Below are 21,432 nucleotides of genomic sequence, written 5' to 3' on the forward strand. Positions count from 1 at the left end.
ACTGAGGTCAGACTAACTAGTCTATAATTTCCTGCTTTCTCTCTCCCACCTTTCTTAAAGTGGTACAACATTAGCCACCCTCCAATCCGCAGGAACTGATCCCGAATCTATCGATCTCTGGAAAATAATCACCAATGCATCCATGATTTCTCGAGCCACCTTCTTCAGTACCCTTATACCCTGGTATAAGGCCCCGGGGACTTATCAACCTTCAGACCTAACAGTCTCTCCAACACCAGTTCCTGGCAAAATAAATTCCCTTCAGTTCAGGTCCTTCAGCCACTGTTACCTCAGGGCGATTTCTTGTGTCTTCCCCAGTGAACGCAGATCTGAAGTACCAATTCAATTCTTCTGCCATTTCTTTGTTCCCCGTAATATATTCCACTGTTTCTGTCTTCAAGGGCCTAATTTTAGTCTTAACCATTTTTTTTGCTTTTCACATACCTACAAAAGCTTTTACTATCCTTGATATTTTTGGCCAGTTTACCTTCGTACCTCATTTTTTCTCTGCGTATTTCCTTCTTAGTAATCCTCTGTTGTTCTTATCTTTGCTATGTTAAACTTTTTCTCTTTTAACTTTATACGTTTCTTAACTTCTCTCTTCAGCCACGGCCACCCATGCCTCCTCCTAGTATCTTTCTTCCTTTTTGGAATGAACTGATCCTGCAACTTCTGCATTATACACAGAAATATCCGCCATTGTTCCTCCACTGTCATCACAGTTGCACCAGTATGTGTGTGTGTGTGTGTGTGTGTCTGTGGGGGGGAGGGATGAGGTTTGAGGGTAGAGTTTTTTCTGGACTATCTCATCTTGGTTGAGGTGGCCACAACAATTTACCAACATCAATATTTGTTTCAGTGTGTGGTCTCAACGAATCCAGCTGTAGACTCTGTGGGTACATGGGGTTGGATGGCATTACCAACAGTCAAGAAGCTGCAATGAAGATCAACTTTGAAGAACAGCCCGACTCCAAGGTACCATTGGAATCTTTAATAGTTGTGTCTTAAAATCATCGGCTGTGGCCTTCGATCCCTTTGGGATGTGCTTTTTTTCTGGAGGTTATACTGCACAGAAACAGGGCATTTAGCCCAATCACAGAATCCCTACAGCGTGGAAGCAAGTCATTTAGCCCATCCAAAGAGCATCCCACCCATACCCATAACCTGCGCTATCCCGGTAACACTGCAGTTCTCATAGTCCACCTAACTGGTACATCTCTGGACACTATGGGCAATTTAGCATGGCCAATCCACCTTACCTGTACATCTTTGGATAGTGGGAAGAAATCAGAGCACCCAGAGGAAACCCATGTCGACACAGGGAGAATGTGCAAACTCAACACAGACAGTCTGATGGTGGAATCGAACCCAGATCCCTGACATTGTGAGGAGGCAGTGCCAGCCACTGAGCCACCGTGCCACCCTCAGTCCATGCTGGAGTTTGTGCTCCTCTCCAGCTTCCTGCCATCTTTCCTTATCTTAATCTACAACTGTATCCTCTATTCCCTTCATCTTCCTCCTATACTTTCTGACAACAAATGGCATTTTTGTAGTGTTGTTAACATAATGAAATGCACCAAGGTGTTTCAGTGGCATGTTAGTCTGAAACACAAAGAAATGCTTGGCAGATGACCAAAAGGGGGGCCAAAACATAGCTTTTACAGAAAAGAGAGAGAATTTGAAAGGTGGAGAAGTTTACTCAGGGCTTTACAGGAAAGTTAGTGGTGGGCCAGTTCTATGGTTTGTAGCGTAACTCTCTGATAGTACAGCCACCCATGGAGATATGGGGAATTCCAGAGGTACATAAAGGACCAGGATTTGAGGACTGTAGTTATTCCCGATATTTTAGGGCTGAAACAGATACAGAGATAAGGAGGGACACAGCCTTGAAGCAATTTAAAAACAAAGATGAGAAATTCAACTTTTTAAATTTTTCTAATAAATGCCCAAAAGATAAACATATTTAGTCTGATCCTATACTTCAAAGCAAAAATAAACCTTCTAAAGATCAAACAGTTAAAATAGTTTAGCAGGTCTGTTAATAATTGTGGAGAGAGATCAGGTCAATAATCTTTCATCTGAAACATTAATTATGTTTCTCTCTCCACAGTTGCTGCCTGACCCTCTGAGTAATTCCAACACTCTTCATCTTTTGAAAAACTGAAAGGACTGTGGATGCTGTAAATCGGAAACAAAAATAGAAATTGCTGGAAAAACTCAGTAGGTCTGGTAGCGTCTGTGGAGAGAAATCAGAGTTAATGTTTCAGGTCACGTGACCCTACCTCAGGACATTTTATTTGTTGGCTTTCCAGCCTCCACACTATTTTGCCTTTTTTTGTTATCAGTTGTCAATCTGGAGATGCCAGAATCTCAGTGGTGAAGGTTGAGTTGTTGGGTTGTGATAATCCAAGACACAAGAGGGTGGCAGGGGCAGGAGGAATTGTAATTTAGCAAGTTTTGAGAAGATTTGTGGCTCAGGCTGAGGTTCTGGATGTAGGTTTGCTCGTTGAGCTGGAAGGTTCATTTCCAGATGTTTCGTCACCCTACTAGGTAACATCTTCAGTGGGCTTCAGGTGAAGCACTGTTTATAAGTCCTGCTTTCTATTTATGTGTTTGAGTTTCTTTTGGGTTAGTGACGTCACTAACATATAACTAGAAAGCAGGACTTATCAGCAGTGATTCGCCTGAGGCCCACTGAAGATGTTACCTAGAAGGGTGATGAAACATCTGGAAATGAACCTTCCAACTCAGTGAGCAAACCTACATCTGGAATTGTAACTCCTTGGGTACTCTCAGCTTGGCCACCAGATGGTGTCCTGTTGGAGAGATCAAGCATCCTACCTTCCAAAGGGAATCAGTGATTCCCTTGGACTGTAGGATGCTTTTGGTGTTACTGTCATAAGGGAGATCACTGAGGCATTGGTCAGTCTGAATAAACGTGGCCTCAGAGAGTCCACAATTAAAGCATAAAGTGGGGAGGAAATGGAAATTCAGAACAATAGTTCCAACCAATACCATAAAGGTTCCCAGTGATTATTTTCTGGATTGAATTCACTTCCTATATCATAGAATAAAGGTAACAATCACAGAATGATGCAGCGCTGAATGCTCACAGTATTTGAATGAGCTGTGCAATTAGTCTCTTTATCCTCAGCACCTTGACATTGTTTCTCCCCTCCCCGTTTCACATTCCCTTTTCAAAGGATGCTTCCCACTCTTTACACAGCACATTCCAGATTACAATAATCTCTTTATTTAATTAATTCCGGATCAGTCTCTCTTGGTGTATTGTGATACACCTCTGGAACAAAGGGAACTTGAGCCCAGGCTTCCAGGCTCAGAAGTAGGAACATTACCACTGTACCACAAGAGCCCCAGATTATATTAGTCGCTGAGTAAAATAAACTTTTCTCACTTGCTGACTTGTTCCTTGGCCAATCAGTCTGAATCTGTGTCCTCTGGTTACTGACTTACCTGCCAGTGGATACAATTCCTCCTTATGTCCCTTCATGATTATAAATGTCTTTATCAAGTCTCCCCTAAAGCATACTGTTGTAAGATGAGCATTCTGATCTTCCCGAACCCTAACCCTCATTCCTGATCCCATCCTGGTCAATCTACTCTGCACCCTCTCAAAAGTTATTATCCTGCTGAAATTCTAACGCCCAGAATTAGATTAGATTTCCTACAGTGTGGAAGCATGCCCTTCGGCCCAACCAGTTCACGTCGATCCTCTGAAGAGTAACCCACCCAGACCCATTTTCCTCTGACTAATGCACCTAACACTATGTGTAATTTAGCATGGCCAATTCACCTGACCTGCACATCTCTGGACTGTGGGAGGCAACGTGACTCTTCCAGCTGTGGTTCCCCATACTTTTCTTTCTGTTGGATTCTAATCCTTAATCAATAAAGTAGTCAAATCATGACTGCATATGGACTGCAGCAGTTCAAGAAGGCAGCTCACCATCACTTTCTCAAGGGCAACTGGGAATGCGCCCAGCCATCAATCCTATAACCCATCAGTGAATGAAAGAATACTTCTCAAAGAATTCCGATCTGAAAATTATGATTGAATCTGCTCCCATCACTCCAGAGCATTCCACATCACAACAACGCACTGCATTAAACCAATCTTCACTTCCACTTTGGCTCTTTTGCTAATCACCTTAACTCTCTGAAACTTACCAATCTTCTTGTCATTAAAAACTGTTCCCCTTTATTACTGTGTCAATACTTTATTACTCCTTCATGTTTCTAAATGCCTTGGTGAGCTGTCACCTCAACCTTCTCTGCTCTAAGGGAAATGTTTTCTTCTCTCCATGTAATTGAAGCTCCTCATGCCTTGTACAATTCTGGCAAATCTTCCATCGGGGCGGAAGATACAAAAGTTTAAAAACACGTACCAGAAGATTCAAGAACAGCTTCTTCCCCACTGTTATTAGACATAGAGTTATACAGCATGGAAACACACCTTCAATCCAATTTATCGTTGTCGATCAGATTTCCCAAATTAATCTAGTCCCATTTGGCAGCTTGTAGCCCATATCCCTCCAAATCCTTCTTACCCATCCAGATATCTTTTAAATGTTGTAACTGTATCAGCCACCGCCACTTCCACTAGCAGCTTATTCCATACACCCACCACCTTCTGTGTGAAAAGCTGCATCTCTGTTTCCTGTGGCTGGTTTCATGGAGCAGTGCATTTAATGAGGCAGGAGCGTGAGAGGTGTGTGTGAACCCAACCAACTCTCTCATTCCACCTCATGGTCCATAGTGGGAAGCCTTTCCAGGGGAGGCAAAGAGGTGTGCAATTAACGTCCAGCGAAGTGTCTCAGCCAGTATTCACCCAGTAGCAGGCAGGGGTTTCATCATGAGGGGCCCAGGGAGCAACAAGTGAAATCTGGCGAGTTTCCCATTGGGGTTTCCTATTCCCTTGTTCAAAGGCACTTAATACCTTAGTTCAGGCATTAAGGGGTGTTCCACTGACAGTAACCCCACAAATCCCTTACTGCCACCTGTGTCCGAGGTCAGTAATGATCCTGCATCTCAGCTGGTAGTCATTTCAACAGCAGACATCCTGTGGTCCTGCTTTAAAATGGAACTTCAGGCATTTGATTAGCCAGCAGCCCATGTGGATGGAGTTAAATTTTTTCCCACCTCTCACCTTAAACCTATGCCCTTTAAGTTTGGACTCCCCTATCCTGGGAAAAAGGCCTTGGCTCTTCAACCTATGCATGCCTCTCATGATTTTATAAACCTCTATAAGGTCACCCCTCAGCCCAAGCCTATTCAGCCTCTCCCTATAGCTCAGACCCTCCAACTCTGGCAACACCCTTATAAATCTTTTCTGCACCCTGTAAGTCTCTAAACAGACCTCTCACATATTAGGGTTGACCTTTTCCGCACCTTCTCCATAGCTGTAATGCTATATTCTACATTCTGTTCCATTACCCTGATGTCCTTATGTAAGGTATGATTTGTCGGTTAGTATGCAAACTATACTTCTCACTTTTTCAGTACATGTGACAATAATAAATCAAACCAAATCTTTAAAATTATACACTTGAGTTTTGTGGATTTTGTTTACCTACAGAAATTCGGTTGTGCTAAAGCGTTGTACATATCTGACGCTGACAAACGCAAACACTTTCGGATTGTTTTCAGTCTCTTCCTTGGAACTGGCCAAGAGGTTGGCACCTTCTACAGTAAATTCATCAAGGTTATTTCAAAGCCATCCCAGAAGAAGCACTCTATTAAGAATGCAGACTGTAAGTATCACTGGGTAAGTGGTCAGTTAGAAAGTGAAATTAAAACAGAAAAGTTCTTGAGAAACTCAGAATTTCAAAAGACATTTGGATAAGTAAATAAATGGGAAATTTAGTTTGGGAAAATGGACTGAACTAGCATGGACTAGTTGGACCAATAAATCTATTTCCATGCTGTGTGACTTTAGGACTATGAGATCTGGCAACATCTGGGGAGAGAGAAACAGAGTTAATGTTTTGAGTCCAGTATTACTGTGTTCTTCACAGCAGCAGAGTAGGAATTAGAAAGTTCTCTCATGGAGATAGGACTGGGTGAGCGGCTGAGTCAAAAGGTCACAAGGTCCTGTCCAGTTCCAGGATCCTGAGTCCAAAAGTGATGCTGACATTCCAACGGATCACTGATAGACTGTCATACTGTTGGGGTGCAGGCTGTTGGATGAGAGGGCTGCATCAAGTCCAAACATCCAACTGCCTTTTCAGATAGATGTAAAAAATCCCACGTTACTACCTTGTAGAATAAACGGAAAGTTTTCCCCACTGACCTGACCCATATTTAACACTCAGACAAAACCACTCTTAAAAAAAAATCTTCATTATTGTTTCTGTGAGCTCACTGTGCACAAACTGACTCTTGTCTTTATTCATAGGAGTGACAACATGAAGAAAAGTGCTAGAGAAATCCCAGTTTCTTTTTTGTACATAATTTAATTAACCTAATCAGATACAGTAGGACACACCTCTGGGGCAGGTGAATCTTGAACCTAGGCCTCCTGAATCTGAGGTAGGGACACTGCCAATTTACCACAAGAGTTTCCCTTTTTTTTGTAAGTCACAGATAATAAAACCACCTCCAAATTTTTGCAGCGCAATTATCTTAAAACAAGGAGGCAACATCCCCAGTATTTAGTTAATTGAAGCCTCATCAATTCTGAATCCCCAACAGTTAGCTGCTAATTTTATTTTTAAGTTATTTAAATAAGTACAGATTCAATGAGCTGAATGGTTTCCTTATTGTATCATTCCGTGACCTCTCCAAAACCCCTTCACCCTGAGTGCCTGTCACCTTGGGGGTCTAGTCAGTGGTGAGATGAGAAATGTTGATTTTGAGGTAACTTCTATATTTTGAAAAGGGGCTATTCCCTCAGAACCCCATTGGAGTGTCAGCCCAAATCTCAACAGTGAGACTTGAAATCATCATGTTCAATTCTTCAGTGCTCGATTGAGAGAGTCTGGTTACTATTGATGCTCACTACACTTGAATGGTTAAGCCTGTGTGTGGGGAAAATGAACAAAGTGGGAAAAGAGCCAGAAATTCCAACTAGAAGCATGGAGTAGACATGTTAAAGTGCTGTGAACAAAACTGTGGTACATATTTACACAAGCTACTGTCACCTCGGTATAGCTCTGAGATAAAGAATATATAAGAGAACCCATTCAGATGTGAATGTGCTGCCCCAATCCCTGTGAAACACTGTACTCAAAGGCACCTCCTTCTAATTGTTCAGGGTATGTTATTGGGATGCAGTCTCTTCCACTCACAAGGTATTCACTATTTAATCGTCTGTGCCCAGTATGTATCCCTTCAGGCTCCAAGGTGGCTTTGTTCAATCGTCTGCGATCTCAAACAGTCAGTACACGGTACCTGTGTGTGGAAGGAGAGGAGTTCATTGCTAGTGCCAGGCAATGGGCAGCATTCACGCTGCATCTGGGTAAGAGTTCACCATGAATCACATCAGCCTTTGCAAGGGGATACTTCTGATAGGAAATAATAGTCAATTTTGCTGCATATCACTGTAACTTCACGAACCATTATAGCAAGCTTTCATTAAATCACTGGTTCAATTTTCACTCCGTTCTGGGGCACCATGATTTAGGAAGGATGTGAAGGCTTTGGAAAGGTCACAGAGTGTTGCAGGACCTCTGGTGTCTCTGCAACACTCCAGTACTCAGGCCCCGCAAGGGTCTGACACACTGTTGTAGTTGCCTAGGGCTGTATATGACAAAATGGCTGTTAGGGGTTTTCTTTTTAACTGACACAGCCAATCAAAGGAAACTTTAGCTGATGTAGCATTTTATATTGCTCAAATCATGGCCTTCACAGCCAGACAACAAAATGCCTCTGAGCCTTAGTTAGCTGGGACTAGAATGTAGACAGTAAGACTCTGATAAGGCAGCTTAGATGAAAACCATCTGATTTGAGATTTCTGATTTTAATATGAAATAGAAAGGGAAAGCTTGACCGACCTGAAATGAGGCTTTTAAATTAACTATTAACATATTAGAATAGACACAGATTCATACAAGAATAGAAGTTTACAATTTATTAGATATTGGGGAATTAAATTTCTGAAGGCAGTTAGCCTTGGATGCAGAGACAACCTTGAAGACACTTCTTTTTCCATCAGCAAGAAGAATAGAGCAGCAAAAAGGTATAGACATGGTGACTTTGTAAGAGTACTGAGAGACACATAATGTGGCAAGGTGGGGCGGGGGGGTTCAGAAACAATGTTGAAATAGGGTCACTGTGGCCGAGAGAATAAACAACTGCTGCTTCACAAGTCGGATAAGAGGGAAGCTGTTCCTGAAACTGTTAGCTTTGTCACAGAATCATAGTATTAGGTTTAACTACGCATAACTTTATAAGTAACTTTATTTTAGAGCTGATATTACAAATAAGAGAACAATTGGTGGAAATTAACATCCCTTTTCATCTTCTGTATTAAGATCAGCAATGGATATGAATTGCATGATCGAATTTGAAAAGTCATTGGTAACAAGCAAGAGTACGATGTGGCTGGCAAATGTATAGGAAGAGACGGAACAATTAGTGTTAGAATGTGGTCAATAATCATAGGAGCCCAAGGACAGGTGATAGGAGGCCTGGCAAATATCATGAGCTGATGGGAGGACCTAAGGTGGACCATAATGTTGACCATCATTGATCGTGTATTCACAGGATTGGATGTGTAGGTCAGATGGGTGGTGGCAAGCACTGATGTCAATGTTGCATATAATCTTTGTAAAGCAGTATGTGTAAATCCTGTTCTTTACTGGGAAAGGTAGAGTGTCACTGACCTCTCCACCGATCTGACCTGTAATTAAAAAGGTAATTGGGAAAACTTCTTCAAGGCAGGCATCCTTGCAAGAGGATTCGCAGTAGGGTTAAAATCAACTAGGTAAAAACAATGACTGCAGATGCTGGAAACCAGATTCTGGATTAGTGGTGCTGGAAGAGCACAGCAGTTCAGGCAGCATCCAATGTGGTCAATAATCATAGGAGCCCAAGGACAGGTGATAGGGGGCCTGGCAAATATCATGAGCTGATGGGAGGACCTAAGGTGTACCATAATGTTAACCATCATTGATCGTGTATTTACAGGATTGGATGTGTAGGTCAGATGGGTAGTGGCAAGCACTGATGTCAATGTTGCATATAATCTTTGTAAAGCGGTATGTGTAAATCCTGTTCTTTACTGGGAAAGGTAGAGTGTCACTGACCTCTCCACCAATCTGACCTGTAATTAAAAAGGCAATTGGGCCCCATGTGAAAAACTAGTTTGGAGCAGTCTCTGACCTCTCCCACACACGTGGTTAAGGAGCTCCAAATAAAGATTGATTTGTAAACTGAACGGGGCAGAAACTCCTCTTTAACATACATCTCCACCACTCACTGGCCGAGCTGTTTAATAACACTTGCAGGAACACAGCTGACACTGGGGCCTGTGATCCCTTCCCATACACCCATAATACTGCACTGAGCCACTGGAAGGAGACAGTGTTAGTAAGGTGCTCAGGTTGACCTCCAATGTATTGTCAATGTCTTGGGCAGAGCACATCTGTGCAGTTGGCCTTGGAGGAGGGAGAAACTCATTGTCCCAACTCTGACCTGTTTTGCCCATTTTGGAGTGGGTATGAGGGAATTTGGGGTGTGGGGAGGGGGTGGGTTGCCAGCCACGGTTTGAAAACGGACGGTCTCCAGCTCCTGCTCATGCACAGACCACGGTGATGTCTGACAACAGAGCCCAACCTCCGATTGTCTGGAACCCCTTTGATATTGGATCAAAGCCCCACCCTGCCAAGACCGTGGGCCCCTCAGCGGCAATGACTACTCCACGTTTAAAAGTAAAGAGATCCTGCCCGCATATGTGGTCAAGATGAAATTTGGGACTTGGACTATCAGGGCACCATGTTGCCCCATATGTTACAAAGTCTGCAGAATAAGCATTAGACTCACGTGAACTCAGAACCTCTTGACCCTGAGTGAAAATGAGTCACCCTCTGGCCTAAGGGACTGCCTCAGGGAAAGAAAAGGTCAAAAGACTTCAATTACACAAAGAAACTGTAAGCTAATATTGGTATCCTTAGAGAGGAGAGTGTTAGGGAGATCTTTTAGGGATTCAAAGACTACAAAGGGTTCCTATAGACTAAGTGTCAGGAGTCAGGAGAGTCAGTTTCCTGAGAACACACATTTAAAATGATTGGCAATGAACCAGAGGATAGGTGAGGAGATCGAGTTGCTATGAGCGAAATGTGTTGCCTGATAGAAGCAGATCCAGTCATAATATTGTGACGACACGGCTTCTTTAACAAGGCTATGCAGTCCTTGGCTTTTTTGTCAGAGAGGTTCGTAAACAACACGGACTCCGAAAAGTTTGGGGGTTGAAGGGTTTTAGGGCTGATTTGATAATAACTAACAGATAATGTCTCAGGCAGAGGCTTTCGAGTTTTAAAATAAACACTCGTACAATAAAAGGGGTGTGGCCAGTTCTCCCAGTTTAGCGTTGCTCTGGTTTGGTTTGGTTTCAGCAGGTAGTGTGAAGAAAGGCTGCTGGACCCACAGAGCAGGTCCAGGCTGGTCCTCTCTCTGTGACGTCTGTCCTATAAAAACCTGTGTTTGATTTTACCTTTTGTGCCAAGGGATGTTCATGGGGATTGTTGCAAGTACTTGGTAGAGCATCATTAAGTTGTGATGATCTGTTGGGTTTTTGGATAGGTTGAGTTATTTGGTATTCTGTTTTCTGTTGTTTGTATTTCATTCAGTAACCTTGTAAATAAATTCTGTTTTGTTTAAAACTAAGTGGTTTGACCAGCTGATTCTGTCCTGGACTATCTGCGTTACACCTGCTTAAAACAACCAGCAAAGTTAGGGTCTGGGCTACCTTCCTGAAATGTTTTGAGGGCATCTGGCCTGGTCCATAACAATTTCCAAGTTGAAGAGTGGAAACAAAATAATGGAAGAAAGATGGTGGGAGTTGTTGGCAGGATGAAGTGGATGCCTGTTCAAAGAGCTGGAACAGATACAGTAGGCTGAAGGCTGGAACATTCCCTGAAATAATTTCTGGGGAGCAGGCAGAGCTTCTTACTGTGCCACCTTCACGCCTATCCCTAACGCTCTTGTTTCCTCAGCAGAGAACGACCAATGTCCAAGAGGTGAATTCTGTCCTGGGGATGGATACATCCGATATGGATCAGCTGTCAAATTAGTATGCACTACATCAGGAGTGTCCTTACCAAGCATGGTATGACCCACATCAGGTGGCCTTTGCCTAGAGTGAAGTCCAGTTATCCTCACTATTGCTGCTTATTTTGCCCTCTTCTAGTTTAACTTATCACCTCATATGAGAGTGTCTGATCGAGAATTGTTAAACTATGACATGCATCACCATCTTGATAAAAACACACTTTTCATGAGAAGATTATTCAAGTCCAATGAGGCTGATCTCTAATAGCCCAGGGGGAAAAGAGTCAACCACATTTCTGTGGGTCTAAGTCATAATGTAGGCCAGACCAGGTAAGGATGGCAGTTTCCTTCCCTAAAGGACAGATGGGTGTTTCCAACAATTGGCAATGGTTAAATGGTTATCATTAGACTCTTAATTCTAGACATTTTAAATTGACTTCAAATTCCACCATTTGTCATTCCACCATTCAAATTGCTATACTTTGTGGCCCCAACACTGTCATTAATCTTGCCAACTAATAAATGATCCAATTATCTTTATTCTCTGCTTCCTGTTAAGTAGCTAATCTTTTATCTGTGTGAGTATATTACTCCCAACACCAAGAGCTTTTATTTTGCATAGTAACCTTTTGATGTGGCACCTTATTAAATGGCTTTTGAAAATCTAAGTACAGCACGTCCAATGATTCCCTTTCATCTGCCGTGAATGCCAGTTATTCAAATAATTCGTTAGACATGACTTTTGTTGAATCATATCATCCGTACAGTGTGGGAGCAAACCCTTTGAAGAGCATCCCACCCAGACCCACCCCAAGCCCCACCTTCACATGAGTCGATGAGACAGAGGAGCAGAAATTAGGCCATTCAGCCCATCGAGTCTGCTCTGCCATTCAATCATGGCTAATAGGTTTCTAAACCATATTCTCCAACTTTCTCCATGTAATCCTTGATCCCCTTGACAATCAGGAACCTATCGATCTCCGTCTTAAATATATTAAATGACCTGGCTTCCACAGCCTTCTGTGGCAGTGAATTCCATAGATTCCCCACTCTCTGACTCGAAGTAGCTTTTCCTTATCTCTGCTCTTAAAGGTCTTTCCTTTACTCTAAGGCTGTGCCCCCATGTCCTAGTCTCTCCCACCTTGGCTAATCCACCTAGCCAGCACACCTCTGATTAGCTGATGGGTTGCCATGGAGACAGCAACAGAGAAGTATAGGCTCTCCAAGCTCCCTTTTGTTTGTAGTGAAAATTGTTGTGATTATTAGATATTTGGCATTCTTGTGTTTGTCCACAAGTCAAAAAGCTTTGGCAACATAGCTCTCCCTTCATCAGTATTTATGGAAATGGTAGATATTGTTACCTCCTTGATTTAAAAACTGTTTTTTTACGTGCCATATCTGAGTAATAATTTGTATCTCACTGTGTTAATTGTGTGGCCAGATCATTCGGAAGGTGAATAAGCAGTATGCAGTGCTGGATGTGGATGAACCTGTCTCTCAACTTCACAAATGTGCCTTTCACATCAAGGACACCAACAGGATGTATCTGTGTCTCTCCAATGAGAACATCATACAGTTCCAGGTAATCTCACCAGGACTTTCCGTTCCTGTATCTAGGGGAATCAGACTACTTGAAGGCTGTGGGTGAAGGATTGGTTGGCCAACTTCTTTTTAATTCTTTGGTGGGAAGTGGGGGTCATTGGCAAGGGTCAGCAATTGTTACCCATCCCAAACTGCCTTTGCACTGAGTGACCTGCTCAGCCATTTCAGAGGGTGGTTAAGAGTCAGTCACATTGCTCTGGTCCTGGAGTCACATGTAGACTAGGCCGGGTGAGGATGGAATATTTCTTTCCCAAAGGACTTTAATGAATGAGATAGGTTTTTACAACAATTGAAAATGGTTTCACTAGCATACTTAGGATTTTTCAGCAAGTGTTGTCCAATTGTGGGATCAAGAACTCCAAACTGATGCTTTCTTCTGACCCTTCAAAGGCAACCCCTTGCTCTAAGGATGTCAATAAGGAAGTACTGAATGATGGTGCATGCTGGACAATCATTGGCACCGAGACTGTAGAATACACATTTAGTGAGAGCTTGGCACAACTTCACATGCCTGTCACTCCTATTCCCATCATCAGCAGCCTTGAGGTAAGAGCTTTGTAGCAATGTCAGAGAATGTCTGATGGTATTTAACACTTTGTCCTGTCCCTTCATTTAGATATTTAAACTGGGAAACCAGTTCAAAAGTCAATTTCAATGTTGCAGAAGTAGAAGGAGTATGCTGGTGAAACACTGCAGTTCTGGCACCATCTGTAGAGAGGGAAACAAATACTAATGTTTTGAGTATGACACGACTTCTTCAGAGTTAAAATTTCACCATTTGCAATGATGTGATTCAAGTCAATCTTGTCAGGCATTAGATTGAATTTCTGAACTTCCAGTCGAAAGTGAGCACTACAGATGCTGGAGATTAGAGTCGAGAGTGTGGTGCTGGAAAAGCGCAGCAGGCCAGGCAGCGTCTGAGGAGCAGGAAAGTCAATGTTACAGGCAAACGCCCTTCATCGGGACTTCTAGTCCAGTGACATTACCACAATGTCACCGCTCCCCCAATTTGAGATGAACCCATTCTAAATAGCCAGCGAAAACTCCTTCCTTTTTGCAAGATTTTTCAGCGATATTGTAAATAGTGAGCTTTACATGCCACGTAAGGTCTAAGAAAGAAGCACTAGACAGAATACTATCCAATGGATAGAGCTTAATGGACACTTCTCTGAGCCTGAGAGATGGTTTCCTTTTGTCAGAAAGAAAGAACTTGGTGTTGAGACCTAAGTGGAAGGAGTTTGCTGTCGCTTTCCAGTTCCTCTAGTTCAAGGGTCACAACATAAATTTTATTGTTTCACCCAATTCCTAAAATCGACTATCATATGTTTTCACTATATTAAACTTTGAATAAAATGATCCATCAACCAGGTTTTGTTAATAATCATCAAACCTATTAGTTTATTATAAAACAAAACTTATCCCATAACAATGTAGCATTGATTAACACACACAGCTTGTATGAAAATATAAATGGTTACTCTCTAAATATCCCAAAATATGCATACAACACCATGCATACATTAGGCAAAAGAAAACAAAAGAACAGATTTCTTCTTCCACAGATTCAGTTAAAAACACTTTGATATTTGGTCCATCTCCCTGAACACCTTTGCTTAATAGGAAAAAAAATTCTCGGATTTTAAATTAACAATTTTTTTTTTATTCATTCATGGAATGAGGGCATCACTGGCCTGGCCAGCATTAATTGCCCATCCCTAATTGCCCAGAGGGCAGGTAAGAATCAGCCACATTGCTGTGGGTCTGGAGTCACATGTAGGCCAGACCAGGTAAGGATGACAAATTTCCTTCCCTAAAGGACACGAGTGAACCAGATGGGTTTTGCCTTTGAATTGGCAATGGATTCATGTTAATCCATAGAGTCTTATTCCAGATTATTATTGAATTTAAATTCCACCATCTACCATGCTGGGGTTCAGGCCTAGGTCCCCAACACGTTATCTGGGTCACTGGGTGAATAGTCTAGCGAAAATACCACTACGCCATCACCTGTCTCAACTCATCCAACATCCACTGCTGTTTGTGGAAGACAGTTCCAAACAACTGCCACCTTTTGTATGTAGAAGTGCTTCCTAATATCTCTCCTGAACGGTCTGGCCCTAATTCCCAGCCTATGCCCCTAGTTCTAGAATACCTAATCAGTGCAAATAGATTATTTTTATCTAACCTGTCTATTCCTGTTAATATCTTGAAGAGTTTGATCAGATTGTCCTTTAACCCTCTAAACTCTAGAGAACACAAGCCTAATTTATATAATGTCTCTTCATAACGTAACCCCTGAAATCCAGTTATCATTCTTGTAAACCTGTGTTGTGCCCTCTCCAAGGCGAATATATCCTTCCTAAGGTGTGTTGCCCATCTCTGCTAACAGTACTCCAAGTGGGAGTCTAACAATGGTTTTATGTAACTGCAGTATAGCTTCTGCATTCCTGTACTCCAGGTGTCTCGATATAAAGGCCAACATTTCATTAGCTTTCAGTGCACACATGATGCCATATACTCTTAACCTCTCTCTCCATCAGCACCGCCTCATGCTGTCTCAAAGCTGCACTGCCCCCCCTCAGTTCCACTTCATCCTTCAGCTCCTTCTAACAATAAACCTCTCCTTTTCAGGCATTATGGAACGTAAGATGCAACAACTCAGAGATACCCTTGCCCCTCTGGAACCTTCTTCCCCTCCCCTCCTCTCTGACTCCATCCCCTCTCCTAATCACACTTCCTGCTGTGTATTTATTATTCCTACTGACTTTCCGCTGTCTGATGCTGAACGTTCTGTACTCAGTAAAAGTCTCAGTTTTATCCCCCTGCACTCCCACCTTAATGAATTTTGTGCACAACATGACATATCAAGGGTCACTGGACTCAAAACTTTAACTCTGTGGCTCTCTCCATAGATGCTGCCAGACCTGCTGAGTGTCTCCAGCAATTTCTGTTTTTGTTACAGATTTCCAGCATCTGTGGTTTTGTGTTATCTATGGACATTCCCCTGTCCACTACCTTACTCGCCTTTGCAACAATTCCTTGAGGTTTGTCAGGCATGACCTACCTGTAGAAACCAATAGAAAGCAGGAAATATCAATAGTGCTTCAACCGGAGGCTCACTGAAGATATTACCTAGTATGGTGACGAAATGTCTAAAAATGAACCTTCCAGCTCAGCGAGCAAACCTACATTCATTACCTGTCATGAGTCTGTGCTGGCTCTACCTGATTAATGGGAAATTTTCAAGATGTTCAGTTACCTCCCCCTTGATCACAGACCATGGCAAATTCACCGCCACAGATGCTATGATAACTGGTCAGTAGTTCTCTGCTTTTCCTCTTTTGCCCTTCTTAAAAACTGCAGAGACATGTGCAATTTTTCAATACAAAAGGACGACTCCTGTATCTTTACAGTCATTGAAGTATTTTACCAAGTGTAGTCACTGTGGTAGTGTTGGAAATGCACAGCCAATTTTCACACACAGGTCCTGCACACAGTAATGAGATAATCATCAAGATCATCTGTTTTTCAGTGATGTTGGCTAAAGGTCAAGCCTGAGAGAGGACACTAGAGAAAAGTTCCTCTGGTTATAATAGTGCCATGGCATCTTTAATGCTCCTCCATGAAGGCTAACAAGATCTTGGTTTGATAATTCACTTGAAATCTTTGTCTTCTTGGTTGAAAGAGAATGAGCACACTGCAAGATCCTGATGTTTGTGCCTGACTGACCCCTCATAACCTTGTAGGCTATGTTTCAATTCCAATGACAGTTTCTTCTCTCTTTTCCCAAGCTGAATGGAGGAGGTGATGTAGCAATGCTAGAAGTACAAGGAGAGAACTTCAGCCCAAATTTGAAAGTGTGGTTTGGTGATGTGGAGGCAGAAACTATGTACAGGTAAGACCTGTATTAGACATTAGACTTGTACCTATAGACATCTTGAGCTGATTGTACTGAACCGAATGTTTTTAGAACCCAAATTCTTTCATGTTCATTGAGTCGTACAACACTACTCAGTCTATCATGTCTGTGCTACATTTCTACTTCAGAAAAATTGCATTAGAATTAGCTCAGAGAAAGTTCTCTTGACTTATTCCTGGGATGACAGTCTCCATTAGAAGAATGAGAGGTGATCTTATTGAAACATGAGATAGGGATGCTGAGAGGATGTTTCCATTTATGGGGCAGTCCAGAATGAGGGAACACAAATTAGGGATCTCCTGGTAAAGACAGACATGAGAGATCTTTTTCTTTCAAAGGATCACTGGTCTGCAGAATTATGTTCCCCAAAGAGCAATTGGAGGCAGGGTCATTGAATGTTTCAATGGATTCCACTTTGACATATAGGGATAGATAGAAAAGAAGTGTTACAAAAGAGAGAGTTACAACCGGATCATCCATGAACTTATCAAACAGTAGAGCAAGCTTATGCATCATCAGTAGAGCAAGCTTATGCATCATTTGATATGCTCTGCAAGAAACTTCCTCCATACTTTTGCCCATATTATCTGCATAACCTTCTATTCCTTTCTCCCTGCTGAGTTTTTATAGCTTCTCCTGAAGTGCAACTGTTTGATTCAGTTCCCTGAATTCCCCATTCTAACCACTCCATTTGTAAAGAAATTTCACCTGATCTCTATTATATGTATGGGCTGTAGTTTTTTTTTTATTTAACCCATTTTTCTAATCAACCTGTTCAGAGATGTTATTACACATCTCTGAGGCAGTGGACTTGAAGCCAGGTCTAGGGGTATGGACTCTACTTCTGAACCACAAGAGCCCCCTGGACTGTAGTTTTGGACTCTCTGACAAGTGAAAACACCTATGTGTGAAATTGGTTTGAAGCAGGCTTGTAGCAAATTAGGAACCAATTTTTGACTGCACCCAATCATTCCATTACAGATAATAGATTAAAGCTCAAACTATTTTTGAGATTAGTTTCCTGGGCTTCATTGTATATATTCTATAAATACAATATAATATATAAGATTAGATTACTTACTGTGTGGAAACAGGCCCTTCGGCCCAACAAGTCCACACCGACCCTCCGAAGAGCAACCCACCCAGACTCATTCCCCTACATTTACCCCTTCACCGAATGGCCAATTCACCTAACCTGCACATTTTTGGACTGCGAGAGGAAACTAGAGCACCTGGGGGAGACCCATGCAGACACAGGAAGAATGTGCAAACTCCACACAGGCAGTTGCTGAGGCGGAAATTGAACCCGGGTCTCTGGCGCTGTAAGGCAGCAGTGCTCACCACTGTGCCACCGTACCGCCCAAATATTACTATATGTTAGGATTAGAACTAAAGTGTTGTGTTAAAGTGTTCCAGTAGGAAACATTTCGCAGCCCCATTTAAGAATCATGTAGTGTGTAACTGAACCAGCAGTACCCCTGCCTGTTACAGTTTGAATTGGGACCTCTTCAGTATAAGCAGCCTGTGAGTATTAAACTAGTTAGAGTTCTTACTTCTTCAAGCTTGATGTGCTTGATTCAAACATCAAACACACAACATGACATCTATGTTGCTGGTTTTTAACTTGATTTTAAATGAAAAACATCAGCAATCATTTCCAAACTCAAGTAAAGTTAGTGAAACATCAGCTGACTCACTTTGAGCCCAATTGGTACTGCTAGCCTCTGTCAAACCATTTCATGAATTTAAATCATTGCCTCAATATGTACGTATGTGAACTTTATATGATCTGTGTGTACACAACATATAGTCATATCATAGAATCACTACAATGTGGAAGCAGGCCATTTGCCCTGTCAAGTCCGTACTGACCCTCCAAAGAGCATCCCACACAGGTCCATCCCCTTACCTATAACCCTGCATTTTCTCTGGCGTACCCATCTAGCCTGCACATCCCTGGATACATGGAGCAATTTAGCATGGCCAATCCACCTAAGCTGTACAACGTTGGACTCTGGGAGAATGTGAAAACTCCACACAATCACCCAAGGGTAGAATCAAATCCAGGTCCCTGGTGCTGTGAGGCAGCAGTGCTAACCACTGAGCCACCAACCTCCCTGCACATATGCATGCACATCCACTTGCAGAAACACTGACATTTGGCGTGGGGTATGTAGAATATTGATTTATTTTCATTCATGGGGTATGGGTATTGCTAGTGAGGTCAGCATTTTTTGTCCATCCTAATTGCCCTTCAAGGCAGTCAACCACATTGTGCTAGATTTAGAGTCACTTGTAGGCCAGACTGGATAACAATGATAGATTTCCCTTGCTAAAGGAGATTATTGACACAGATGGGTTTTTATGTCAATCGCTGAAGGTTGCATGGTCACCATTAGTGAGACATTCCAATTCCTCAAAATACTGAATTTAAATTCCTCTAGCTGCCCTGTCCCCAGAGGATTAGTCTGAGCCTTTTGATTACTGTTCTGGTGACGCTAGCACAATGAATAATCTCTAAAGTTCTTAACTGGAAAATAGGAGAAGATTTGAAGTAATCACCTGACACCCTGGAAAGAGTTTAACAGAAGAGGTTTAACAAGGCATGTGTTATCTGAGGGATGGGGGCTATAGTAAGCCAGAAATGGGAATTGGGAGAGCTGGATTCTCATCTATCCGATGTCTTTCCTTGACAGAAATCCCAAATCGGTGATCTGTGTGGTGCCTGATATCTGTGCATACAGCAGTGAATGGCGTTGGCTCCGACAGCCTATCACGGTTCCCCTCTCTCTGATAAGAAGTGACGGAATCATCTTCTCCAGCACCTTCACTTTCACCTACACCCCAGAACAGGGCTGCCTTCCCAGGCAGGCAGTGATCCGAGAGATCCCAGAGGAATCTGACAACTTCCTGAACACCATCCATCAGGAGTTCACTCGCACCAATTTCCACCTCTTCATGCAGAGTTAAGAGCCTGCGAAACACCAGTCCTCTACTGCCCATGTGCTAATATCCACCAGGATCCGTTCACCTCTGTGAATGCTGATTTACAAAGGCTCCCGGTTTAGCTATCCTAGATTTAAACATTCTCGTCATTGTTTGGGTTTTAATCTGGAGTCTTGTGACTCCAATCTCTCCTCATTCACCTTTACTTTTCCAGGTTACAGTGGGAATAACCAGCTTTCAGTGGGGGAAACTCAAGGGAAGCAATCAAATCAATGAATTCTTATGAAACAAATGCAATTACTGACATTTATAATTGATATGTAAATTTTTGTGAGAAATAAATTCTGATTTTATTACCTTCTTGTTCAGGGTCGATTGACTTTGACTGCTGATTGATCTAGGCTAGCCCTCACTCAAACGGACAGGAGTATCATGTCTAGACACCTCCCTTCCCCTTTCCACATCCACGCAGTCTCCTGGAAGTAGAATTTCCATCATTCTCAGTTTATTGCTGAAGATTTCATCACGTGACCCTGTGTGTCTCTATCCAACCTGCACCCTCCTTGCTTGCCTAAATAGGCATTTCTAAATTTGTACAAAAACAGAAATTGCTGGAAAACCTCAGCAGGTCCAATGACCCTTCTTCAGAAGTCTGCTTTCTCTCCACAGATGCTGCCAGACCTGCTGAGCTTTTCCAGCAATTTCTGTTTTTGTTTCTGATTTACAACATCTGCTGTAGTGAGAGGATTCGCGTACAGGAGCAGGGATGTTTTGCTGGAATTGTACAGGGCCTTGATGAGGTCACACCTGGAATCTTGTGTGCAGTTTTGGTATCCTTACCTGAGAAGGATGTTCTGGTTATGGAGAAAGTGCAATAAAGGTTTATCAGACTGATTCCTAGGAAGGCAGGAATGATGTATGAAGATTGTTTAGGACAATATTGACTGGAGTGAGGAAGAATATTGTGAGTGGGGGGGTGATCCCTTTGAAACCTATAAAATTATCAGAAGACCCGACATGATAAATGTTCCCAGTGACCAGGCAGTCTAGAACTAGAAGTCACATTCTAAGTTTAAACCATTTAAGATTCAGACAAGGAGAATTTTTTTCACCCAGAGAGTGGCGAGCCTGTGGAATTCGCTGCTACAGAAAGCATATGAGGTCAAAACATGATGTGTTTTTAAGAAAGAGTATAACTCCTAGGGCTGAAGGGGTCAAAGGGAGAAAACAGAAACAGAGGAATGAGTTGGATAATCAGCCATGATCATAATGAATGGTAGAACAGGCACAAAGGGCCAAATGGTCTAACTCTGCTTCTATTTTTTTGTTTCTTTGATCCAAGTGTATTTGACAAGACCGGCATCTTATTTCCCATAATTATTTGTTCTTGAGAAAGTACAACTGAGTGTCTTGCTATTTCAGAGGGTAGTTAAGAGTAAACCACATTGCTGTGGGTCTGGAGTCATATATAAAGAAAGGAAAGGTTTGCGTTTATATAGCACTACTGGTCATCTCTAAGATCTTTAGCCAATGAAGTACTTTTGAAGTTTTGTCGTTGTTGTAATAGAGGAAGCACAGAAGATGCACAGCAAGTTCAAACCCATAGAAATGTGACAATTCTGTTCTGCCCCCACAAATGTTTTCCTTTCAGAGTATTTACCCAATATCCTCTTGAAAGTTGCTGTTCAATTTGCTTCCACCTCTCTTTTATGCAGTGTACTGTGGATCATAACTAG

At 42.3% G+C, this 21,432-nt stretch overlaps 1 protein-coding gene across 1 annotated transcript in view; it reads left to right on the plus strand.

The window, feature by feature from the left end:
• rbpjl (recombination signal binding protein for immunoglobulin kappa J region-like) overlaps positions 1-19,993 on the plus strand; it is a 67,043-nt gene extending 47,050 nt beyond the window's left edge. Inside the window, exons 6-13 of the mRNA XM_043710855.1 lie at positions 860-975; positions 5,597-5,771; positions 7,340-7,477; positions 11,175-11,287; positions 12,671-12,811; positions 13,222-13,377; positions 16,623-16,726; positions 19,447-19,993. Coding sequence (XP_043566790.1) covers positions 860-975; positions 5,597-5,771; positions 7,340-7,477; positions 11,175-11,287; positions 12,671-12,811; positions 13,222-13,377; positions 16,623-16,726; positions 19,447-19,720 — 1,217 coding nt within the window. The 3' untranslated portion in view covers positions 19,721-19,993. The remainder of the gene's footprint in view (positions 1-859; positions 976-5,596; positions 5,772-7,339; positions 7,478-11,174; positions 11,288-12,670; positions 12,812-13,221; positions 13,378-16,622; positions 16,727-19,446) is intronic.
• Positions 19,994-21,432: the final 1,439 nt, after the last annotated feature.

Source organism: Chiloscyllium plagiosum, chromosome 20, assembly GCF_004010195.1.
Source record: "Chiloscyllium plagiosum isolate BGI_BamShark_2017 chromosome 20, ASM401019v2, whole genome shotgun sequence".
NCBI lineage: Eukaryota > Metazoa > Chordata > Chondrichthyes > Orectolobiformes > Hemiscylliidae > Chiloscyllium > Chiloscyllium plagiosum.